The 23,826-nt window shown below is 41.4% G+C and overlaps 1 protein-coding gene across 1 annotated transcript; it reads right to left on the minus strand.

Moving 5' to 3' along the window:
- Positions 1 to 1,008: 1,008 nt before the first annotated feature.
- LOC135567650 (NLR family CARD domain-containing protein 3-like) lies at positions 1,009 to 20,024 on the minus strand. Its single transcript, XM_065014951.1, is given in 9 exon segments — positions 1,009 to 3,779; positions 3,782 to 4,090; positions 4,311 to 4,357; positions 4,566 to 4,739; positions 8,390 to 8,563; positions 14,633 to 14,806; positions 17,120 to 17,293; positions 17,587 to 19,378; positions 19,787 to 20,024. Coding segments are annotated over 9 exon segments (3,288 nt in total). The 5' UTR covers positions 19,995 to 20,024; the 3' UTR covers positions 1,009 to 3,543.
- Positions 20,025 to 23,826: the final 3,802 nt, after the last annotated feature.

A 23,826-nucleotide genomic window follows, 5' to 3' on the forward strand; every position in this document is an offset into this window, starting at 1 on the left:
GTCCTGTGATCTTTGTCACACCCTTATTTGTTTCCCCTGTCGTTGCGCTTGTCTTCACCCCCACCAGGTGTCTCCCATCTCCCCCTACTATCCCCTGTGTATTTACACCTGTGTTGTCTGTTGCCAGTTCGACTTGTCAAGTCCTACCAGTGTGTTCCTGTGCTCTAGTTTTTGTTTTTCCTAGTGTTAAGGGAATTTTTATCAATGATGACTCATTATGTATACATTTCAATCAGGACTGACTAGTCCAAATGCTATTATGTACTGTACATAAGGAATTTTGTCTCTTGCTCCCATTCCCAATTGTATATAATATAGTCAGGAGTTTAGTAACAATGACGGTCTGTTCCTTTGTATGAATGAGCTATCTCCGGATGGTAGGGACGGACTGTCTAGAATGCTGATTTATACTGACTGACCTTGGCTTTAGGCGAGGAGGGAAGGCTCGAACTATAGGGCCTCTCTACCCGTGTCATGAAGAGATAGAACATTTAGAAAACGCTGACGTCATTTTCAGTTTATAACCTGTGGTAAAATGTGTATGTACCAGTACTCTCTTGAATTAAACGCTTACCTGACTTTTAAGACCGGGGCTCTGTCCATTCTTATAAATTACGGGTCTTACAAACCCTTCGAATGCATTGACAGAGTTAAATTCCGATTGGGAAATAATACAGAGGAATTTAGAATTCCTTCAACACTAGTCTTCCCAGTTCTGACCTTTCTGCCTGTCCTCGTACCTGCCGTCCTGTACCTGTACCTGTCCTGTACCTGCCTGACTCTGATTTGGATTATGATTCTTTGCTTAGCTTACCTTTTGCCTGTCCCTTGTTCTATAATAAAAACAATGAAATCAGTCAATTGAAATGAATAAATTAGGCCCTAATCTATGGATTTCACATGAATGAGAATACATAAGCATCTGTTGGTCACAGATACAGTTAAAGTCGGAAGTTTACATACTATTACGCTCGTCGATGTTGGATCGGACCAAGGTGCAGCTTGGAAGGCGTACATCATTCCTTTATTAAACAAACACCAAGAAAACACTAAATACAAACAAACGTAAAGCTCTAACGCTAAACAGCAACTATACAAAAACAAGATCCCACAAACGACAGGTGAAAAAAAAGGCTGCCTAAATATGATCCCCAATCAGAGATAACGATAGACAGCTGCCTCTGATTGGGAACCATACCCAGCCAAAGAAGAAATAGAAAACATAGATTGCCCACCCTAGTCACACCCTGATCTAACCAAAATAAAGAATAAAAAGGATCTCTAAGGTCAGGGCATGACACACACACCTTAGCCGAGTACATTTAAACTCAGTTGTTCACAATTCCTGACATTTAATCCTGGTAAAAATGTCCTGTCTTAGGTCAGTTAGGATCATGTCAGAATAATAGTTGAGAGAATGATTTATTTCAGCTTTTATTTCTTTCATCACATTCCCCGGGGGTCAGAAGTTTATATACACTCAATTAGTATTTGGTAGCATTGCCTTAAAATTGTTTAACTTGGGCAAACGTTTCGGGTAGCCTTCCACAAACTTCCCACAATAAGTTGGGTGAGTTGTGGCCCATTCCTCCTGACAGAGCTGGTTTGTTGGACTCCTTGCTCAGACATGTTTTTTCAGTTCTGCCCACACATTTTCTGTGGCATTGAGATCGGTTCAAATATTACCAGAATGGCAAATGCACTCTAAGTGTATCTTTCTCTTGTGTTACAGTATTATGTTCCTCCCTATATGTACATCTTTCTCCCACAGGCTTTGTGATGGTCACTCCAATACCTTGACTTTGTTGTCCTTAAGCCATTTTGCCACAACTTTGTAAGTGTGCTTGGGGTCATTGTCCATTTGGAAGACCCATTTGCGACCAAGCTTAAACTTCCTGACTGATGTCTTGAGATGTTGCTTCAATATATCCACATAATTTTCCTATCTCATGTCATCTATTTTGTGAAGTGCACCAGTCCCTCCTGCAGCAAAGCACCCCCACAACATGATGCTGCCACCCCCGTGCTTCACGGTTGGGATGGTGTTCTTCGGCTTGCAAGCCTCGCACTTTTTCCTCCAAACATAACGATGGTCATTATGGCCAAGCAGTTCAATTTTTGTTTCATCAGACCAGAGGACATTTCTCCAAAAAGTACAATCTTTGTCCCCATGTGCAGTTGCAAACCGTAGTCTGGCTTTTTTTTATGGCGGTTTTGGAGCAGTGGCTTCTTCCTTGCTGAGCAGCCTTTCAGGTTATGTCGACATAGGTCTCATTTTACTGTGGATATAGATACTTTTGTACCTGTTTCCTCCATCATCTTCACAAGGTCCTTTGCTGTTGTTCTGGGACTGATTTGCACTTTTCGCACCAAAGTATGTTCATCTCTAGGAGACAGAACGCATCTCCTTCCTGAGCGGTATGACTGCTGCGTGGTCCCATGGTGTTTATACTTGCGTACTATTGTTTGTACAGATGAACGTGGTACCTTCAGGCATTTGGAAATTGCTCCCAAGGATGAACCAGACTTGTGGCAGTCTACAATTTTTTTTTCTGAGGTCTTGGCTGATTTCTTTAGATTTTCACATGATGTCAAGCAAAGAGGCACTGAGTTTGAAGGTAGGCCTCGAAATACATCCACAGGTACACCTCCAAATGACTCAAATCAGAAGCTTCTAAAGCCATGACATCTTTTTCTGGAATTTTCCAAGCTGTTTAAAGGCACAGTCAACTTAGTGTATTTAAACTTCTGACCCACTAGAATTATGATACAGTGAATTATAAGGGAAATAATCTCTGTAAACAATAAGTTTAAGGAAAAATTACTTGCATCATGCACCAAGTAGATGTCCTAACCGACTTGCCAAAACTATAGTTTGTTGACAAGAAATTTGTGGAGTGGTTGAAAAACTAGTTTTAATGACTCCAACCTAAGTGTATGTAAACTTCCGACTTCAACTGGAAATAGGAGCGTGGATCAGAAAACATTCAGTATCTCCAGTGACCACCATTTGCCTCATGCAGCGCCACACATCTCCTTCGCATAGAGTTGATCAGTCTGTTGATTGCGGCCTGTGGAACGGAGTCCCACTCCTCTTCAATGGCTGTGCAAAGTTGCTGGATATTGTGTGTGTGTGTGTGTGTGAACAATGTGTGTGTCCAGTGTGTGTGTGTGTCCAGTGTGTGTGTGGTGCATCTGAACCGTTCTCACAGGGCACAGGATCACAGAAAGAGAAAGACACAGAGTTACCATGGTTATTGTTTACAGGAATAAACTGGTCCAACCTGGCGTGTGTGTGTGTATTTAAATGTCATATTTTGATCAAACATAAAACACATGGTTAGAGTGAAACATCATGTTGTGTTTGACACAGTGTGTGTTATTGTTTGTCCAGTGTGCGAATGTGTGTGTCCATTGACACAGAGTTACCATGGTTATTATTTCCAGGAATAAACCGGTCCAAACTGGTGTGTGTGTGTGTTCCTCCATGTATTTACATGTCATATTGTGATCAAACATAAAACACATGATTAGAGTGAAACATCATGTTGTTTTTGGCCCCATGAACACCTGACACAGGGACACTGAGGAGTCATCATCCCAAACCATAAATCCTGGATAGAGGGGCTCAGTGAATGTGGTGTGATATGTGTACAGGTGGGTCAGTGTGTCAGAGGAGACTCTGTAGAAGGACAGAGTGCCGGTTGGCCAGTCCAGATACACTCCTACTCTGTGGGAGCTGGAGGAGGGGACGGCTATGAGAGTGAGATTGTCACTCTGTAACTGTTGTCAGAGCAGAACAGACTCCAGGACTTGTCATTGTATCCAATCACACAGTCATTACCCCTTCCTCTCCTGCTGATTCCTTTATATGTCACTCCTATATCAGCTGCTTTCCCACTCCACTCTACCTCCCAGTAACAGAGTCCAGTCAGACCCTCTCTACACAGCACCTGTTCATCATCCTCAAATCTCTCTGGGTGATCAGGATACGGCTGCTCCTCTGTCCTCCATGTCACCTTTCTGTTCTCCTCAGACAGAGAGAGGTGTATGTTTATTGTGTTTGGGTCCATTGTGAGATCACAGGTATCTGATGGATGAAACCAGACACACACACACACACACACACACACACACACACTGTCAAAGCAACTCTTTTTAACTTTGGTGTCCCTGATTTCTGCATCTGTAGAACTAACGCGTATATTTAATAATATGACCAAGTAAATAATGATGGTGGTCTTTGACTTTGACTTAACTTGAATTAAGACTTATTCTTAGTCATATTCTTCACAGCAGCCAACACTCACATTTTCTTAGCCCAGGTTTCATTGTGTTCTCTCCACCATGTTCCAGACTGTAGCGGTAAGCAGAAGAACAGACAGTCATTGAGTCACACACACACACACACACACACACACACACACACACACACACACACACACACACACACACACACACACACACTCATAACTTCGTCCAAGTGGTGTTAAGAATGTTTGTCTTGACTAGCCTGATAACTCAAACATTTCTGATATGAACAGTGACATAAATCCTCTATATACCTGAGTTTCTCCAGTCTGCAGTGTGGATCCTCCAGTCCAGCAGAGAGCAGTCTGACTCCTGAGTCTCCTGGGTGATTGTAGCTCAGGTCCAGCTCTCTCAGGTGTGAGGGGTTTGACCTCAAAGCTGAGACCAGAGAAGCACAGCCTTCCTCTGTGACTAGACAGCCTGACAACCTGCAAAGAGTAAACAATTTTAAAAACCACACTGCTATTCTTTGGTGGAGAAAATAGTTGCAGTATATTTTTCCAACATATTCAGATACATCAGTGTCCTGAAACCTGCCATATCTATTCATAAATGGAAGTATCATTATTAACAATGACAAATGATCAAAGTACTGCTTGTAGATACTAACATGTATAGTACAAATATTTGAGTACGTTGACCAGACCATTTTAAAAAGCAGTATCAGTCAAAAGACGATCAGTGAGGTATCAGATTTCGATAGTATTGAGTATTTTGTCCACACCATATCTATGTTGACAGTGAAGCTAACATTTTCGATTTAGTTATATAATCCAGCATTTTAGATTTGAGATAATATGTTTCTTATGAGGTGGCAGTATATAATGTCACCATTTATTTGAGAGTATTTTCATTCATATTGTCACGCCCTGACCATAGAAAGCCCTTGGTTCTCTATGGTGTAGTAGGTCAGGGCTTGACTAGGCGGTGTTCTAGTTCTATATTTCTATGTTGGTGTTTTGTATGGTTCCCAATTAGAGGCAGCTGGTAATCGTTGCCTCTAATTGGGGATCATATTTAGTAGCCATTTTTCCCACCTGTGTTTATGGGATATTGTTTTGTGTTTGTGCATCACTCATTTCACTTTTCGTTAATTGTTTTAGTTTAAAGTTTCACCGTAATAAAGATGTGGAACTTCAATCACGCTGTGCCCTGGTCCGTCTCTCCTCACGATCGTGATACATATGTTTCACAGTTTTGAAATGAAAGCGCTTTTTGTACAGTTGAAGTGGGAAGTTTACATACGCTTAAGTTGAGGTTATTAAAACTCGTTTTTCAACCACTCCACACATTTCTTGTTAACAAATAATAGTTTTGGCAAGTCGGTTAGGACATCTACTTTGTGCACGACACAAGTCATTTTTCCAACAATTGTTTACAGACAGATTATTTCACTTATAATTCACTGTATCACAATTCCAGTGGGTCAAAAGTTTACATACACTAAGTTGACTGTGCCTTTAAACAGCTTGGAAAATTCCAGAAAATTATGTCATGGCTTTAGAAGCTTCTGATAGGCTAATTGACATCATTTGAGTCAATTGGAGGTGTACCTGTGGATGTATTTCAAGGCCTACCTTCAAACTCAGTGCCTCTTTGCTTGACATCATGGAAAAATCTAAAGAAATCAGGAAAGACCTCAGGAAAAAAACAATTGTAGACCTCCACAAGTCTGGTTCATCATTGGGAACAATTTCCAAACGCCTGAAGGTACCACATTCAGGTACAAAACAGGTACAAAAGTATCTACATCCACATTAAAACGAGTCCTATATCGACATAACCTGAAAGGCCGCTCAACAAGGGAGAAGTCACTGCTCAAAAACCGCCATGAAAAAGACAGACTATGGTTTACAACTGCACATGGGGACAAAGATCGTACTTTTTTGGAAAAATGTCCTCTGGTCTGATGAAACAAAAATAGAACTGTTTGGCCATAATGACCATCATTATGTTTGGAGGAAAAGGGGGAGACTTGCAAGCCGAAGAACACCTTCCCAACCGTGAAGCACGGGGGTGGCAGCATCATGTTATGGGGGTGCTTTGCTGCAGGAGGGACTGGTGCACTTCACAAAATAGATGGCATCATGAGATAGGAAAATTAAGTGGATATATTGAAGCAACATCTCAAGACATCAGTCAGGAAGTTAAAGTTTGATCGCAAATGGGTCTTCCAAATGGACAATGACCCCAAGCATACTTCCAAAGTTGTGGCAAATTGACTTAAGGACAACAAAGTCAAGGTACTGGAGTGGCCATCACAAAGCCCTGACCTCAATCCCATAGAACATTTGTGGGCAGAACTGAAAAAGTGTTTGAGCAAGGAGGCCTACAAACCTGACTCAGTTACACCAGCTCTGTCAAGAAGAATGGGCCAAAATTCACCCAACTTATTGTGGGAAGCTTGTGGAAGGCTACCTGAAACATTTGACCCAAGTTAAACAATTTAAAGGCAATGCTATCAAATACTAATTGAGTGTATGTAAACTTCTGACCCACTGGGAATGTGATGAAAAAAAGCTGAAATAAATAATGCTCTCTACTATTTTTCTTACATTTCACATTCTTAAAATAAAGTGTTGATCCTAACTGACCTAAGACAGAGAATATTTTACCAGGATTAAATGTCAGGAATTGTGAAAAACTGAATTTAAACGTATTTGGCTAACATGCTGACCAGACCGGACACGTCGCGTGTGCGAGCGTCGCAAAAAAAATGTCAACATTTTCGACCTGTCCCCAAATTAATGTCATTGGTTCAGAGTTTGTTTCGATATTTTAACCAGCGTGTCGTGATCGCGTTTGGTGTAGGGGGACAAAATAAACTGTATCAACTTCAACTGGATCTACAGGAGTCCCCACATTTGAAGAAGTCGAGTAATTCTGACGAATTTACTCAGTATATTAAAGTAGTCAAAAGTTTAGAATTTGGTCCCATAATCCTTACCCACAAGCAATACATCAAACTTGATTTGATTGTGTTGTTGATTATGTTTCGCCCAATAGTAACTGAAAGGTGGATGACGACTGGATCAATCTTCTGTCTAAGTGAGAAGATAACAATGTCACGAAGGTGGTGCCACTCCTTGTTCGGCGGTCTTCGTCACAGGCTTTCTAGCCGCCGCCGATCTACGTTTCTTTTTCCGTTTGTTATGTCTTGATTGTACACACCTGGTTCCCATTACATTATTATTATTTCCCTATTTAACCCTCTGGTTCTCATTATGTTTTGTGCTTGATTGTTCCTGGTTTTGTGTTAGTCTTTTGTGTTAGGGTTTGTTATCCCTGCGTGGATTTATTGGCTTATTATTTAAAGGACGTTATTTGCCTCAGTTCTGTGTCCTGCGCCTGACTCCATCCTCACCTCTGCACAACTGACAAGCATGTTTATCTAAACACTGCTAAATTAATTCTCATGACGTCATGATTAAGGAAAATCATGAATGAATCATGAATAATATTGAGTGAGAAAGTTACAGAGGCTACAAAAAAACATGCTAATCTCTCACCATTTCCAATAACAGAGGGGGTATGATCTTTGTGCCTCTGACCCTTTCTCATTCATCATCATTTACGATTCATTCATGATTATTCATAATCATGGTAGCATAAACATGAATGTAGAAGTGTTCAGAAACATCTTCTATTCTCACTGACAATACAAGTGAAATGACTCCAAAATGAACCATTCTGTTTCTATTGGGAAAAACATAATCCAAAATACAACTAAAACCAACTGCAAATGCATTCAACAAGTTAGTAGAGTCACATACTTGATGCAATCACTGCAGGCAAAGACTGTGTCTAAAAAACTAAACTTTTTACTAAATTAATTCATCCAAATAATTATGACTTTTTCAAATGGGAGAACTACATGCATAAAGCATATTTATTTTTAAACGATAAGACAGATACGAATACCATCAAATAAAAGGTGGCATTCTGTACTGTCGCCTAATATGAAAAGTTATATCTCAAATCCAAAATGTCCAAACTTATATGGTGTGGACTACTGTATGTGTGCCTGGTGGATCTGGCAAACAGTTATCACTTGTTGACCAACTACAGGAACACTGACCTCAGAGTCTCCAGTTTACAGTGGGGATTCCCCAGTCCATCAGAGAGCAGCTTCACTCCTGAATCCTTCAGGTCATTGTTACTCAGGTCCAGCTCTCTCAGGTGTGAGGGGTTTGACTTCAGAGCTGAGACCAGATAAACACAGCCTTCCTCTGTGACTTGACAGTGTGACAGCCTGCAGAGAGTAAAATCATTTTTAAAATCACACTGCTATTTTTCAGCTGTGAAAAAAAGAGTGGCAGTATATTTTTTCAACATTTTCAGATATATCTGTGTTCTGAAACCTGCCATATCTATTCAGAAATGGCTGTATCATTGTTTACACTGACTAATGATCAAAGTTCTGCTTGTAGATAGAAACATGTATTGTACACATTTTTGTGTAGACTGACCAGACCAGTTTAAAAAGCAGAATCAATCAAATTACAGACCGTGAGGTATCAGATTTAGATTGTATTGAGTATACAGTCCACACCATATCTAGTTTAAAGGTGGAGCTAATATTTTGAACGTGGCTCTATAGTCAAACATTTGAGATTTGAGATCAAATGCTTTATATGAGGTGACAGTATATATAATGTCACCTTTAATTTGAGAGTATGTGCATACATATGTCTTTCACGTTTCAAAATGAGGCACTTTATGTATCTAGTCCCCCCATTTGAAGAAGTCATATACTGACCAATTGACTTATAGTGTATTAAAGTAGTCATAAGTTTAGTATTTGGTCCCAAAACCTGTTGTTTGCATTTGCAGTTTGTTCTGGTTGTGTTTTGGGTTATGTTTTCCCCAATAGTAACTGAAAGGTGGATGATGACTGGATTAATCTTCTGTCTGAGTGAGTAGATATCATGCTTCTCATGTATCCTGATGATGCCATGATTAAGAAAAATGATGAGTGAGAAAGTTACAGAGGCTACAAAAAACAGCTAACCTCTCACCATGACCAATAACAGAGACTACAACAAAACAGCTAACCTCTCACCATGACCAATAACAGAGACTACAACAAAACAGCTAACCTCTCACCATGACCAATAACAGAGACTACAACAAAACAGCTAACCTCTCACCATGACCAATAACAGAGACTACAACAAAACAGCTAACCTCTCACCATGACCAATAACAGAGACTACAACAAAACAGCTAACCTCTCACCATGACCAATAACAGAGACTACAACAAAACAGCTAACCTCTCACCATGACCAATAACAGAGACTACAACAAAACAGCTAACCTCTCACCATGACCAATAACAGAGACTACAACAAAACAGCTAACCTCTCACCATGACCAATAACAGAGACTACAACAAAATAGCTAACCTCTCACCATGACCAATAACAGAGACTACAACAAAACAGCTAACCTCTCACTATTACCAATAACAGAGACTACAACAAAACAGCTAACCTCTCACCATGACCAATAACAGAGACTACAACAAAACAGCTAACCTCTCACCATGACCAATAACAGAGACTACAACAAAACAGCTAACCTCTCACCATGACCAATAACAGAGACTACAACAAAACAGCTAACCTCTCACCATGACCAATAACAGAGACTACAACAAAACAGCTAACCTCTCACCATGACCAATAACAGAGACTACAACAAAACAGCTAACCTCTCACCATGACCAATAACAGAGACTACAACAAAATAGCTAACCTCTCACCATGACCAATAACAGAGACTACAACAAAACAGCTAACCTCTCACTATTACCAATAACAGAGACTACAACAAAACAGCTAACCTCTCACCATGACCAATAACAGAGACTACAACAAAACAGCTAACCTCTCACCATGACCAATAACAGAGACTACAACAAAACAGCTAACCTCTCACCATGACCAATAACAGAGACTACAACAAAACAGCTAACCTCTCACCATGACCAATAACAGAGACTACAACAAAACAGCTAACCTCTCACTATTACCAATAACAGAGACTACAACAAAACAGCTAACCTCTCACCATGACCAATAACAGAGACTACAACAAAACAGCTAACCTCTCACTATTACCAATAACAGAGACTACAACAAAACAGCTAACCTCTCACCATGACCAATAACAGAGACTACAACAAAACAGCTAACCTCTCACTATTACCATTTACATTTACATTTAAGTCATTTAGCAGACGCTCTTATCCAGAGCGACTTACAAATTGGTGCTTTCACCTTATGACATCCAGTGGAACAGCCACTTTACAATAGTGCATCTAGGTCTTTTAAGGGGGAGGGGAGAAGGATTACTTTATCCTATCCTAGGTATTCCTTAAAGAGGTGGGGTTTCAGGTGTCTCCGGAAGGTGGTGATTGACTCCGCTGTCCTGGCGTCGTGAGGGAGTTTGTTCCACCATTGGGGGGCCAGAGCAGCGAACAGTTTTGACTGGGCTGAGCGGGAACTGTACTTCCTCAGTGGTAGGGAGGCGAGCAGGCCAGAGGTGGATGAACGCAGTGCCCTTGTTTGGGTGTAGGGCCTGATCAGAGCCTGGAGGTAGTGAGGTGCCGTTCCCCTCACAGCTCCGTAGGCAAGCACCATGGTCTTGTAGCGGATGCGAGCTTCAACTGGAAGCCAGTGGAGAGAGCGGAGGAGCGGGGTGACGTGAGAGAACTTGGGAAGGTTGAACACCAGACGGGCTGCGGCGTTCTGGATGAGTTGTAGGGGTTTAATGGCACAGGCAGGGAGCCCAGCCAACAGCGAGTTGCAGTAATCCAGACGGGAGATGACAAGTGCCTGGATTAGGACCTGCGCCGCTTCCTGTGTGAGGCAGGTTCGTACTCTGCGGATGTTGTAGAGCATGAACCTACAGGAACGGGCCACCGCCTTGATGTTATTAGAGAACGACAGGGTGTTGTCCAGGATCACGCCAAGGTTCTTAGCGCTCTGGGACGAGGACACAATGGAGTTGTCAACCGTGATGGCGAGATCATGGAACGGGCAGTCCTTCCCGGGAGGAAGAGCAGCTCCGTCTTGCCGAGGTTCAGCTTGAGGTGATGATCCGTCATCCACACTGATATGTCTGCCAGACATGCAGAGATGCGATTCGCCACCTGGTCGTCAGAAGGGGGAAAGGAGAAGATTAATTGTGTGTCGTCTGCATAGCAATGATAGGAGAGACCATGTGAGGTTATGACAGAGCCAAGTGACTTGGTGTATAGCGAGAATAGGAGAGGGCCTAGAACAGAGCCCTGGGGGACACCAGTGGTGAGAGCACGTGGTGAGGAGACGGATTCTCGCCACGCCACCTGGTAGGAGCGACCTGTCAGGTAGGACGCAATCCAAGCGTGGGCCGCGCCGGAGATGCCCAACTCGGAGAGGGTGGAGAGGAGGATCTGATGGTTCACAGTATCGAAGGCAGCCGATAGGTCTAGAAGGATGAGAGCAGAGGAGAGAGAGTTAGCTTTAGCAGTGCGGAGCGCCTCCGTGATACAGAGAAGAGCAGTCTCAGTTGAATGACTAGTCTTGAAACCTGACTGATTTGGATCAAGAAGGTCATTCTGAGAGAGATAGCGGGAGAGCTGGCCAAGGACGGCACGTTCAAGAGTTTTGGAGAGAAAAGAAAGAAGGGATACTGGTCTGTAGTTGTTGACATCGGAGGGATCGAGTGTAGGTTTTTTCAGAAGGGTGCAACTCTCGCTCTCTTGAAGACGGGAGGGACGTAGCCAGCGGTCAGGGATGAGTTGATGAGCGAGGTGAGGTAAGGGAGAAGGTCACCGGAGATGGTCTGGAGAAGAGAGGAGGGGATAGGGTCAAGCGGGCAGGTTGTTGGGCGGCCGGCCGTCACAAGACGCGAGATGTCATCTGGAGAGAGAGGGGAGAAAGAGGTCAGAGCACAGGGTAGGGCAGTGTGAGCAGAACCAGCGGTGTCGTTTGACTTAGCAAACGAGGATCGGATGTCGTCGACCTTCTTTTCAAAATGGTTGACGAAGTCATCTGCAGAGAGGGAGGAGGGGGGGGAGGGGGAGGAGGATTCAAGAGGGAGGAGAAGGTGGCAAAGAGCTTCCTAGGGTTAGAGGCAGATGCTTGGAATTTAGAGTGGTAGAAAGTGGCTTTAGCAGCAGAGACAGAGGAGGAAAATGTAGAGAGGAGGGAGTGAAAGGATGCCAGGTCTGCAGGGAGGCGAGTTTTCCTCCATTTCCGCTCGGCTGCCCGGAAATAACAGAGACTACAACAAAACAGCTAACCTCTCACCATGACCAATAACACCATGCCTCTGACCCTTTCTCATTCATCATAAGTCACAATAATTATTTATAATCATGGTAGTATCCACATATATGTGGAAGTGTTCAGAAACATCATCTATTCTTCCTTACAATACAAGTGAAGTGACTCCAAAATGACTTGATTCACCGTTCTGTTACTATTGGGAAAAACATAATCCAAAACACAACCAAAACAAACTGCAAATGTATTCAACAAGTTTGCCGAGTCACATAATTGATGTAATCACTGCAGGCAAAGAATATGGGAGCAATTACTAAACTTATGACTGCTTTAAAGCTAGGCCCCTTTTTTCTAAATTTCCACATGCATTACGTGCCCAAAGTAAACTGCCTGTAGCTCTGGCCCTGAAAACAGGATATACATATAATTGGCACCGTTGGAAAAAAAACACTTTGAAGTTTGTAGCAATGTTAAAATGTTGTAGAATATAACACAATAGATATGGTAGGAGAAAATCTAAAGAAAAACCAACCAGATTTTTTGTTGTTGTTGAGAAAGACCATCCTCTTAGAAATACAAGAGAGTTCATACTGTAAAATATCTCTCTGGATGCAATTCCTATGGCTTCCACATGGTGTCAGCGGTCTATGTTCAAGGTGTCAGACTTGTAACTTAAAAAAAAAAAAAACTGTTTTTGTAAGTGGACAATGTCCTGGGCACCTTTCCCGAAAGAAATATTATAGTTTGATTAAGTTTTAGGGTGTCTGAGGGGTCAATTGAAATGTATTTGGACTTGTTGACACAGAGTTTAGGGGTAGATTTTCAGATTTCTTTCTCTGCATGTTGAACGAGTGGATTACACAACTCAATGGTGCCAACTAAACAGACTTTTTGAGATATAAAAATGATTTTATCAAACACAACGGCACTACATGTTATAGCTGGGACCCTTTGGATGACAAATCAGAGGAAGATTTTCAAAAAGTAAGTTCATATTTAATATTTATATGTGAATGTATGAAACCTGTGCCGGTGGAAAAATATTTTGATGTTGGGCTCCATCCTCAAACAATCACATGTTTTCACCTGTAATGGCTACTGTAAATCAGACAGTGCACTTAGATCAACAATAATTTAAGCTTCCAGCAGATATAAGACACTTATATGTACGTAAATGTTTAAAATCCATAATATTTATTTGAATTTATTTGAATTACGCGCCCTCCAGTTTCACCGGACGTTTTCCCGCTAGTGGGACACCGATCTTTATTAACCTCTTTAGGATCGGACCCTTTAAAAAAGAAATATATCCTAAAATGACGTACCCAAATCTAACTGCCTGTAGCTCAGGACCTGAAGCCAGGATATGCATCTTCTTGTTACCATTTGAAAGAAACACTTTGAAGTTTGTGGAATTGTGAAATGAATGTAGGAGAATATAACACATTAGATATTGTAAAAGATAATACAAAGAAAAAACATGTTTTTTTTCATCAGCTTTGAAATGGAAGAGAAAGGCCACAATGTATTATTCCATCTTAGGCACAATTTAGATGTTGGCCACTAGATGGCAGCAGTGTATGTGCAAAGTTTTGGACTGATCCAATGAACCATTGTATTTCAGTTCAAAATGTTGTATCAAGACTTCACAAATGTGATTAACTGATTTTTGATTACAATATAAGTGAATTAGACCAAATAATTAGGACGTCTAAAAATGGGAGAACTAGATAATGAAGTGCTTTCATTTCTAAATGGTGAAACAGATATGTATTAACACCCTAAACTAAAAGGTGACATTCTGTACTGTTGCCTAAAATGAACCATTCTATCTCAAATCCAAAATGCTGGAGCATAGCACCACATTTAAAATTGTAAGCTTACCTGTCCAAACACATATGATGTGTTTTGTTAGTTTAGGTGTATTATACTTCTTCGCCACCAGAGGGGGACTTTGAGTAATATTTCCATTTTTTGATTGTTCCTGGTAAACACGTAGATCTGGTGAACAGTTATCACTTGCTGACCAACTACAAGAATACTGACCTCAGAGTCTCCAGTTTACAGTGGGGATTCCCCAGTCCATCAGAGAGTCGCTTCACTCCTGAATCCTTCAAGTCATTGTTAGTCAGATCCAGTTCTTCCAAATGTGAGGGGTTTGATTTCAGAGCTGAGACCAGAGAAGCACAGCCTTCCTCTGTGACTTGACAGCCTGACAGCCTGCAAAGAGTAAAATAATATTAAAATCACACTGCTCTTCTTTGGTGGTGAAAATAGCGGCAGTGTATTTTTTCAAAATAATTCATTTTCAGATATATCAGTGTCCTGAAACCTGCCATATCTATTCATAAATAAATTAATATATCACTATTAGAAATGATACAATTATTGCTTGTAGAGAGAAAAATATGAAGTACAAATAATTGAGTAGACTGACCAGAGCAGTTTAAAAAGCAATATCAGTCAAAAGACAGACAGTGAGGTATCAGAAAAAGATTGTATTGAGTCTACAATCCACACCATATCTATTTTGACATTGAAGCTAACATTTTAAATGTGTCTCTGTACTCCAGCATTTTGTATTTGAGATCAAATTTTTCACATGAGGTGACAGTATATAATGTCACCTTACATATGAGAGTATTTTCATACATACCTCTTTCACTGCTTAGAAATGAAGCACTTTATGTACAGTGGGGAGAACAAGTATTTGATACACTGACGATTTTGCAGGTTTTCCTACTTACAAAGCATGTAGAGGTCTGTAATTTTTATCATAGGTACACTTCAACTGTGAGAGACGGAATCTAAAACAAAAATCCAGAAAATCACATTCTATGATTTTTAAGTAATTAATTAGCATTTTAGTATTTGATACATTAGAAAATCGGAACTTAATATTTGGTACAGAAACCTTTGTTTGCAATTACAGAGATCATACATTTCCTGTAGTTCTTGACCAGGTTTTCACACACTGCAGCAGGGATTTTGGCCCACTCCTCCATACAAACCTTCTCCAGATCCTTCAGGTTTCGAGGCTGTCACTGGGCAATACGAACTTTCAACTCCCTCCAAAGATTTTCTATTGGGTTCAGGTCTGGAGACTGGCTAGGCCACTCCAGGACCTTGAGATGCTTCTTACTCCTTAGTTTGCCCCGGCTGTGTGTTTCGGGTCGTTGTCATGCTGGAAGACCGAGCCACGACCCATCTTCAATGCTCTTACTGAGGGAAGGAGGTTGTTGGCCAAGATCTCGCGATACATGGCCCCATCCATTCACCCCTCAATATGGTGCAGTCGTCCTGTCCCCTTTGCAGAAAAGCATCCCCAAAGAATGATGTTTCCACCTCCACGCTTCACGGTTGGGATGGTGTTCTTGGGGTTGTACTCATCCTTCTTCTTGCTCCAAACAGGGCGAGTGGAGTTTAGACCAAAAAGCTCTATTTTTGTCTCATCAGACCACACAACCTTCTCCCATTCCTCCTCTGTATCATCCAGATGGTCATTAGCAAACTTCAGACGGGCCTGGACATGCGCTGGCTTGAGCAGGGGGACCCTGCTAGCGCTGCAGGATTTTAATCCATGACGGCGTAGTGTGTTACTAATGGTTTTCTTTGAGACTGTGGTCCCAGCTCTCTTCAGGTCATTGACCAGGTCCTGCCGTGTAGATCTGGGCTGATCCCTCACCTTCCTCATGATCATTGATGCCCCACGAGGTGAGATCTTGCATGGAGCCCCAGACCGAGGATGATTGACCGTCATCTTGAACTTCCATTTTCTAATAATTGCGCAAACTGTTGTTGCCTTCTCACCAAGCTGCTTGCCTATTGTCCTGTAGCCCATCCCAGCCTTGTGCAGGTCTACAATTTTATCCCCGATGTCCTTACACAGCTCTCTGGTCTTGGCCATTGTGGAGAGGTTGGAGTCTGTTTGATTGAGTGTGTGGACAGGTGTCTTTTATAAAGGTAATGAGTTCAAACAGGTGCAGTTTGATTACGTCTCTCACAGTTGAAGTGTACCTATGATAAAAATTACAGACCTCAACATGCTTTGTAAGTAGGAAAACCTGCAAAATCGTCAGTGTATCAAATACTTGTTCTCCCCACTGTATCTAGTCCTCAAGTCTTAAGTATTCTGACGTATCCACTTATGGTTTATTATTAAGTAGTCAAAAGTTTAGTATTTTGTCCAAAACTCGTTGGTTGCATTTGCAGTTAGTTTTGGTTGTGTTTTGGATTATGTTTTGCCCGATAGTAACTGAATGGTGGATTATTGGAGTAATTGTATTTCGAAGTGAGCAGATAACATGTTTCTAAAAACAATTAAGTTAATCCTGATGATGCCATGATTAAGAAAAATCATGAATGAATCATGAATAATAACAGAGTTTACAAAAGCACATGCTAACCTCTCACCATTACCCTCATATCAAAGGTGACATTCAGTACTGTTGCCTAATGTAAAACGTTATATGATAAACACATGTGGATCTAGTGAACAGTTATCACATGTTGACCAACTATAGGAATACTGACCTCAGAGTCTCCAGTTTACAGTGGGGATTCTCCAGTCCAGCAGAGAGCAACTTTACACCTGAATCCTTCAGGTCATTGTTACTCAGGTCCAGCTCTCTCAGGTGTGAGGGGTTTGACTTCAGAGCTGAGGCCAGTGAAGCACAGCCTTCCTCTGTGACTCCACAGCCTGACAGTCTGACAAATAGATCATGATTTCAAAAACGGACTGTTAATTTAACACCAGTTGTGTAGAAAGACAACGGTAGATACATTTGGTTTATTCTCTCAAACAACATATAGATTCATCTTCTGTCTCCTAGAATTGTATGGTCATATTGTTATACTAATGTGAACATCAATGCACTGATTAAATATGTTTTTCAATATAATATAGGTTATTATATACATATTATGACACATATGTTTCTCCAAACACTTGAATATTTCTTCCTGATGATTAGTCCATAAATGGCATTTGATTTACTCACAGAGCAGCTCTGGAGACTTTGACCACTGGCAGCAGCCTCAGAAGACCTTCCTCTGATCTGGAGTATTTCTTCAGGTCAAACACATCCAGCTCCTTTTCTGAAGTCAGCAACACAAAGACCAGAGCTGACCACTGTGCAGGTGAGAGTTCTTCACCAGAGACACTTCCTGATCTCAGGTATCTTTGGATCTCCTCCACTAGAGAATGGTCATTCAGTTCATTCAGACAGTGGAACAGATTGATGCACCTCTCTGGAGAGGGATTCTCCCTGATCTTCTCCTTAATGTACTTAACTATTTCTTCCTGGCTCTGTGAGCTGCTTCCTGTCTTTGTCAGTAGACCTCGTAAGTGCTTCTGATTAGACTCCAGTGAGAGGCCCAGAAGGAAGCGGAGGAAAAGGTCCAGGTTTCCCGTCTCACTTTGTAAAGCTTTATTCACAGCACTCTTGTAGAGAGTAACTTCAGGCTTGTGTCTGATCCTCAAAGGAAGGTCCCTGGATGTTGATTGTGGTTTGGCCATTAGATTCTCATTGTTGTTGCTGAATGAGAGGAACACATATACAGCAGCCAGAAACTCCTGAATGCTCAGATGCACGAAGCAGTACACCTTGTCCTGGTACAGCCCACATTCCTCTTTAAAGAGCTGTGTGCACAATCCTGAGTATACTGAGGCTTCATTGACATCAATGCCAGCCTCTTTCAGGTCTTCTTCATAGAAAATCAGATTGCCATTCACAAGCTGTTGAAAAGCCAGTTTTCCCAGTGACAGAATACTCTCTTTATTCCAGTGTGGACCTGTCTCTTCTTTCCCAAGATACTTTTCGTTCTTCTTTATGGTATGAAACACCACAAGGTGTGTGTACATCTCTGTCAGAGTCTTGGGCATCTCTTCTCTCTTATGTTTCAACATGTGTTCAAGCACTATTGCAGATATCCAACAGAAGACTGGAATGTGGCACATGATGTGGAGGCTCCTTGATGTCTTTATGTGTGAGATGATTCTGCTGGCCAGGTCCTCATCACTGAATCTCTTCCTGAAGTACTCCTCCTTCTGTGGGTCATTAAACCCTCGTACCTCTGTCACCTGGTCAACACACTCTGAAGGGATCTTATTGGCTGCTGCAGGTCGGGTAGTTATCCAGAGGAGAGCAGAGGGAAGCAGGTTTCCCTTGATGAGATTTGTCAGCAGAACATCCACTGAGGTTGACTTTGTGACGTCACAACAGATCTTGTTGTTCTGGAAGTCTAGGGGCAGTCGGCACTCATCCAGACCATCAAAGATGAACAGAACTTTGTATTTGTCATAGTTTAAGATTCTTGATTCTTTGGTTTCCATTGAGAAGTGATTGAGAAGTTCAGTCAAAGTGTATTTTTCCCCTTTCATCAAATTCAGCTCCCGAAAAGGGAATGAAAATACAAACTGGACATCCTGATTTGCTATTCCTTCAGCCCAGTCCAGAATGAACTTCTGCACAGAGACTGTTTTTCCAATGCCAGCGACTCCCTTTGTCAGCACAGTTCTGATAAGTTTGTCTTGTCCAGTTAAGGGTTTGAAGATGTTTTTACATTTGATTGCAGTCTCTGGTCTTGCTTGTGTCCTGGTTGTTGTCTCAATCTGTCTCAGCTCATGTTCATTATTGACCTCTCCTGTTCCACCCTCTGTGATGTAGAGCTCTGTGTAGATCTTATTGAGAAGTGTTGGGTTTCCTTGTTTAGCGATCCCCTCAAATACACATTGAAACTTCTTCTTTAGATTAGATTTGAGTTCACGTTGGCAAATCACAGCAAGCTCATCTGAATGAAGAAATAACACATGGAATATTAATATTATGTCTGTTTTAATGCCTAAAGCATCGTAGGATTGTGTTATAAGGTGTACATTATAATACGTTATTCTTTTAACTGACTGTATAAATGTGTAAATGTTTTCATAATGCTTTACACACTGGTGTGATTGATATTATTATTGGTATAGTTGATGGTATTATTAATGTTGTCTCTGTCTCTCTCTCTTCATTTCTCCTCTTCTTTCTGTCTAAATGAATCACCACAACACATCCCTCCTTTTACTTGATGAGGTCACTAGGTGTTGTGTTAAGGCTGCTACAATATCATTGAGTTACACAGCTACTTTAGCTGTACTTTAGCTACAGCTTTTAAATGTTATAAAACATCATTCAACATGAGGCAGACAGATCTTACATTTCTCCAGTGTGTCAGCAAGCTCCTTCTGGTTCATTTTCCTCAGTACGTGCAGTGTGATCTTCAGAGCCCCCTCTCTGGCACTGCTCTCCTGCTTCTCATCTTCAGCATCCACTTCCTTATCCTGCTTCTGACTCTCAAAGCCTTCTGGGAGTTCTGGACTAAGAATCCTCTTGAACATCTTCAGCTCGTTCTTCATAAATGTCATAATATTCTCTTCAAGCAACTGAAATAAATAAAGTAAAGTAAATAAGTTAAGCAACAGAAAAAAATGCTTTCTCATGAACACATTAATGAATGATTGACAGATCAACTTTACTTGAGGTAAACAAAAACAAATGTACATAACAGGACCACATACACTGAATATAGAGGCCAGGTCTGTTTGATGACTCTGGGAAGACTGACCACTGAGAATGTCTGACTCTGATCTCTCCTGTTGGTTTCTGTGGACAAAAAATGAGATTACATCCACTCATCCAGGGAGTGCACACACACACACACACACAGGGAGGGAATGTTGTGCTTGTTTAATATTGTTTTAGGACTTTGGATACATTTCTGCCCTGCTAGACCTTCCCCGGTCAACTGTAAGTGCTGTTATTGTGAAGTGGAAATGTCTAGGAGCAACAACGGCTCAGATGCGAGGCACTATGGCACTATGCATTGGGGCAGGTAGCGTTCAGGTAGCGTTCAGGTAGCGTTCAGGTAGCGTTCAGGTAGCGTTCTCCGGTAATCCGCCAAACCCAGATTTATCCCTGGGAATGACAGAATGTGAAGCGGGATTCATCACTCCAGAGAATGCGCTTCCACTGCTCCAGTCCAATTTTACATTGGTCTTTGTGGTTCAATCTGTGCTTGAAATTCAGTGCTCGTCTGAGGGATCTTACAGATAATTGTAAGTGTGGGATACAGATATGAGGTAGTCATTCCAAAATCATGACACTGTTATTGTACACAGAGTGAGTCCGTGCAACTTATTATGTGACTTGTTAATCACATTTTTACTCCTGAATTTATTTAGGCTTTTCATAATAAAGGGGTTGAATACTCTTTGACTCAAGACATTTCAGCTTTTTTTATATTTTGTTATAGTATGTGGTATTGTATGCAGGCCAATGCCCCCCCCACAAAAAAAGTTTAAGTTGAATGAATTTTAAATACAGGCTTTAACACAACAAAATGTGGAAAAAGGTCAAGGGGTGTGAATAATTTCTGAAGGCACTGTATATATAGCTACCTAATATTGAAACTAATCTTCGCTAAGCCTCTGACTGGATTCCTTTTTTCCTAAATTGTCATGGTTCCACCTGTCACAAGAGGGCGGCAGAGACTATCCTGTCCAATTTACTCATTATGATTTCCCTGTTAAAAGAGGTGTGTTTTCTGTTGTCCTTTGCAGAAGCTTGAATTGTTTTTGTCTCTTGAAGGAGTTTTCGAGACTTAGTGTTTATTTTTTTCCCCATGTTACTGTGATCCTTCAGTTACCGTTTCTCAGTAAAGTATTATTTTATCCTTAACCACTGATTCCTGGTCTGGTCTCTTCTCTCCACCTGGGTCCAACCTCACCATGTCACAGCAAGCTTCTGCCTCCAACATGGACCCAGCAGAGATCACCCAGATCAGGAATGTTGTAACCCACCAAGGAGCACTGCTGGGGCGGCAGCAAGAACAACTCTTCCTCTGAGCCCTTACCGAATTCCTCCTACCACAGTCTAACCCCAGCCCAGGAGGAGCCGATGCCCAAGTCTCATCACCCAGTGCTCCAGGCGTTGTCGTAGTTCATCCAGGGAACCTGCACTGGGAACCCAAGATCAGAGCGGTATGACGGCCACCCGGGAGGACGCAAGGGGTTTTTCACCAGATTCAAGCCTTTGTGGACTCTGGGTCCGCGGATAATTTCATTGATCAAGACTTCACCAGTGAATTACAAATCCCTTGCGTGAAATGTCCCATCCCTCTGCAGGTTCAAGCCCTCGATGGATGCCCCATTTGCTCCATATCAGACCAAGCCCATTCTTCTGCAGGTTGGGGTGAACCACAGAGACTCTTAGTTTTCTTTTGATCACTGCTCCTCACTACTGTATATATCCTCTCTACTGTATATATCCTCTCTACTGTATATATCCTCTCTACTGTATATATCCTCTCTACTGTATATAGCCTCTCTACTGTATATATCCTCTCTACTGTATATAGTCTCTCTACTGTATATAGTCTCTCTACTGTATATAGCCTCTCTACTGTATATAGTCTCTCTACTGTATATAGCCTCACTACTGTATATAGCCTCTCTACTGTATATAGCCTCTCTACTGTATATAGTCTCTCTACTGTATATAGCCTCTCTACTGTATATAGCCTCTCTACTGTATATAGCCTCTCTACTGTATATAGCCTCGCTACTGTATATAGTCTCTCTACTGTATATAGCCTCTCTACTGTATATAGCCTCCCTACTGTATATAGCCTCACTACTGTATATATCCTCACTACTGTATATAGCCTCACTACTGTATATATCATCACTACTGTATATAGCCTCAATACTGTATATAGCCTCTCTACTGTATGTAGCCTCTCTACTGTATATAGCCTCTCTACTGTAAATATCCTCACTACTGTATATAGCCTCACTACTGTATATAGCCTCACTACTGTATATATCCTCACTACTGTATATAGCCTCACTACTGTATATACCCTCACTACTGTATATAGCCTCTCTACTGTATATAGCCTCACTACTGTATATAGCCTCTACTGTATATAGCCTCACTACTGTATATAGCCTCACTACTGTATATATCCTCACTACTGTATATAGCCTCACTACTGTATATAGCCTCACTACTGTATATAGCCTCTCTACTGTATATAGCCTCACTACTGTATATATCCTCACTACTGTATATAGCCTCTCTACTGTATATAGCCTCACTACTGTATATAGCCTCACTACTGTATATAGCCTCTCTACTGTATATAGCCTCACTACTGTATATAGCCTCACTACTGTATATAGCCTCTCTACTGTATATAGCCTCACTACTGTATATAGTCTCTCTACTGTATATAGCCTCTCTACTGTATATAGCCTCTACTGTATATAGCCTCTCTACTGTATATAGTCTCACTACTGTATATAGCCCCTCTACTGTATATAGTCTCTCTACTGTATATAGCCTCTCTACTGTATATAGCCTCACTACTGTATATAGCCTCTCTACTGTATATAGCCTCACTACTGTATATAGCCTCACTACTGTATATAGCCTCTCTAATGTATATAGCCTGACTACTGTATATAGCCTGACTACTGTATATAGCCTCACTACTGTATACAGCCTCACTACTGTATATAGCCTCGCTACTGTATATAGCCTCACTACTGTACATAGCCTCGCAACTGTATATAGCCTCACTACTGTATATAGCCTCGCTACTGTATATAGTCTCGCTACTGTTAAAGCCTCACTACTGTATATAGTCTCGCTACTGTATATAGTCTCGCTACTGTTAAAGCCTCACTACTGTATATAGCCTCGCTACTGTATATAGCCTCGCTACTGTTATAGCCTCACTACTGTATATAGCCTGACTACTGTATACAGACTCGCTACTGTTATAGCCTCACTACTGTATATAGCCTCACTACTGTATATAGCCTCGCTACTGTGTACAGCCTCGCGACTGTTATAGCCTCACTACTGTATATAGCCTCTCTATTGTATATATCCTCTCTACTGTATATATCCTCTCTACTGTATATAGCCTGACTACTGTATATAGCCTCGCTACTGTATATAGTCTCTCTACTGTTAAAGCCTCACTACTGTATATAGCCTCTCTACTGTATATAGCCTCGCTACTGTATATAGCCTGACTACTGTATATAGCCTGACTACTGTATATAGCCTCACTACTGTATACAGCCTCACTACTGTATATAGCCTCGCTCCTGTACATAGCCTCGCAACTGTATATAGCCTCACTACTGTATATAGCCTCACTACTGTATATAGTCTCGCTACTGTATA

The sequence above is a fragment of the Oncorhynchus nerka genome, unplaced genomic scaffold, assembly GCF_034236695.1.
Source record: "Oncorhynchus nerka isolate Pitt River unplaced genomic scaffold, Oner_Uvic_2.0 unplaced_scaffold_1886, whole genome shotgun sequence".
Taxonomy (NCBI): domain Eukaryota; kingdom Metazoa; phylum Chordata; class Actinopteri; order Salmoniformes; family Salmonidae; genus Oncorhynchus; species Oncorhynchus nerka.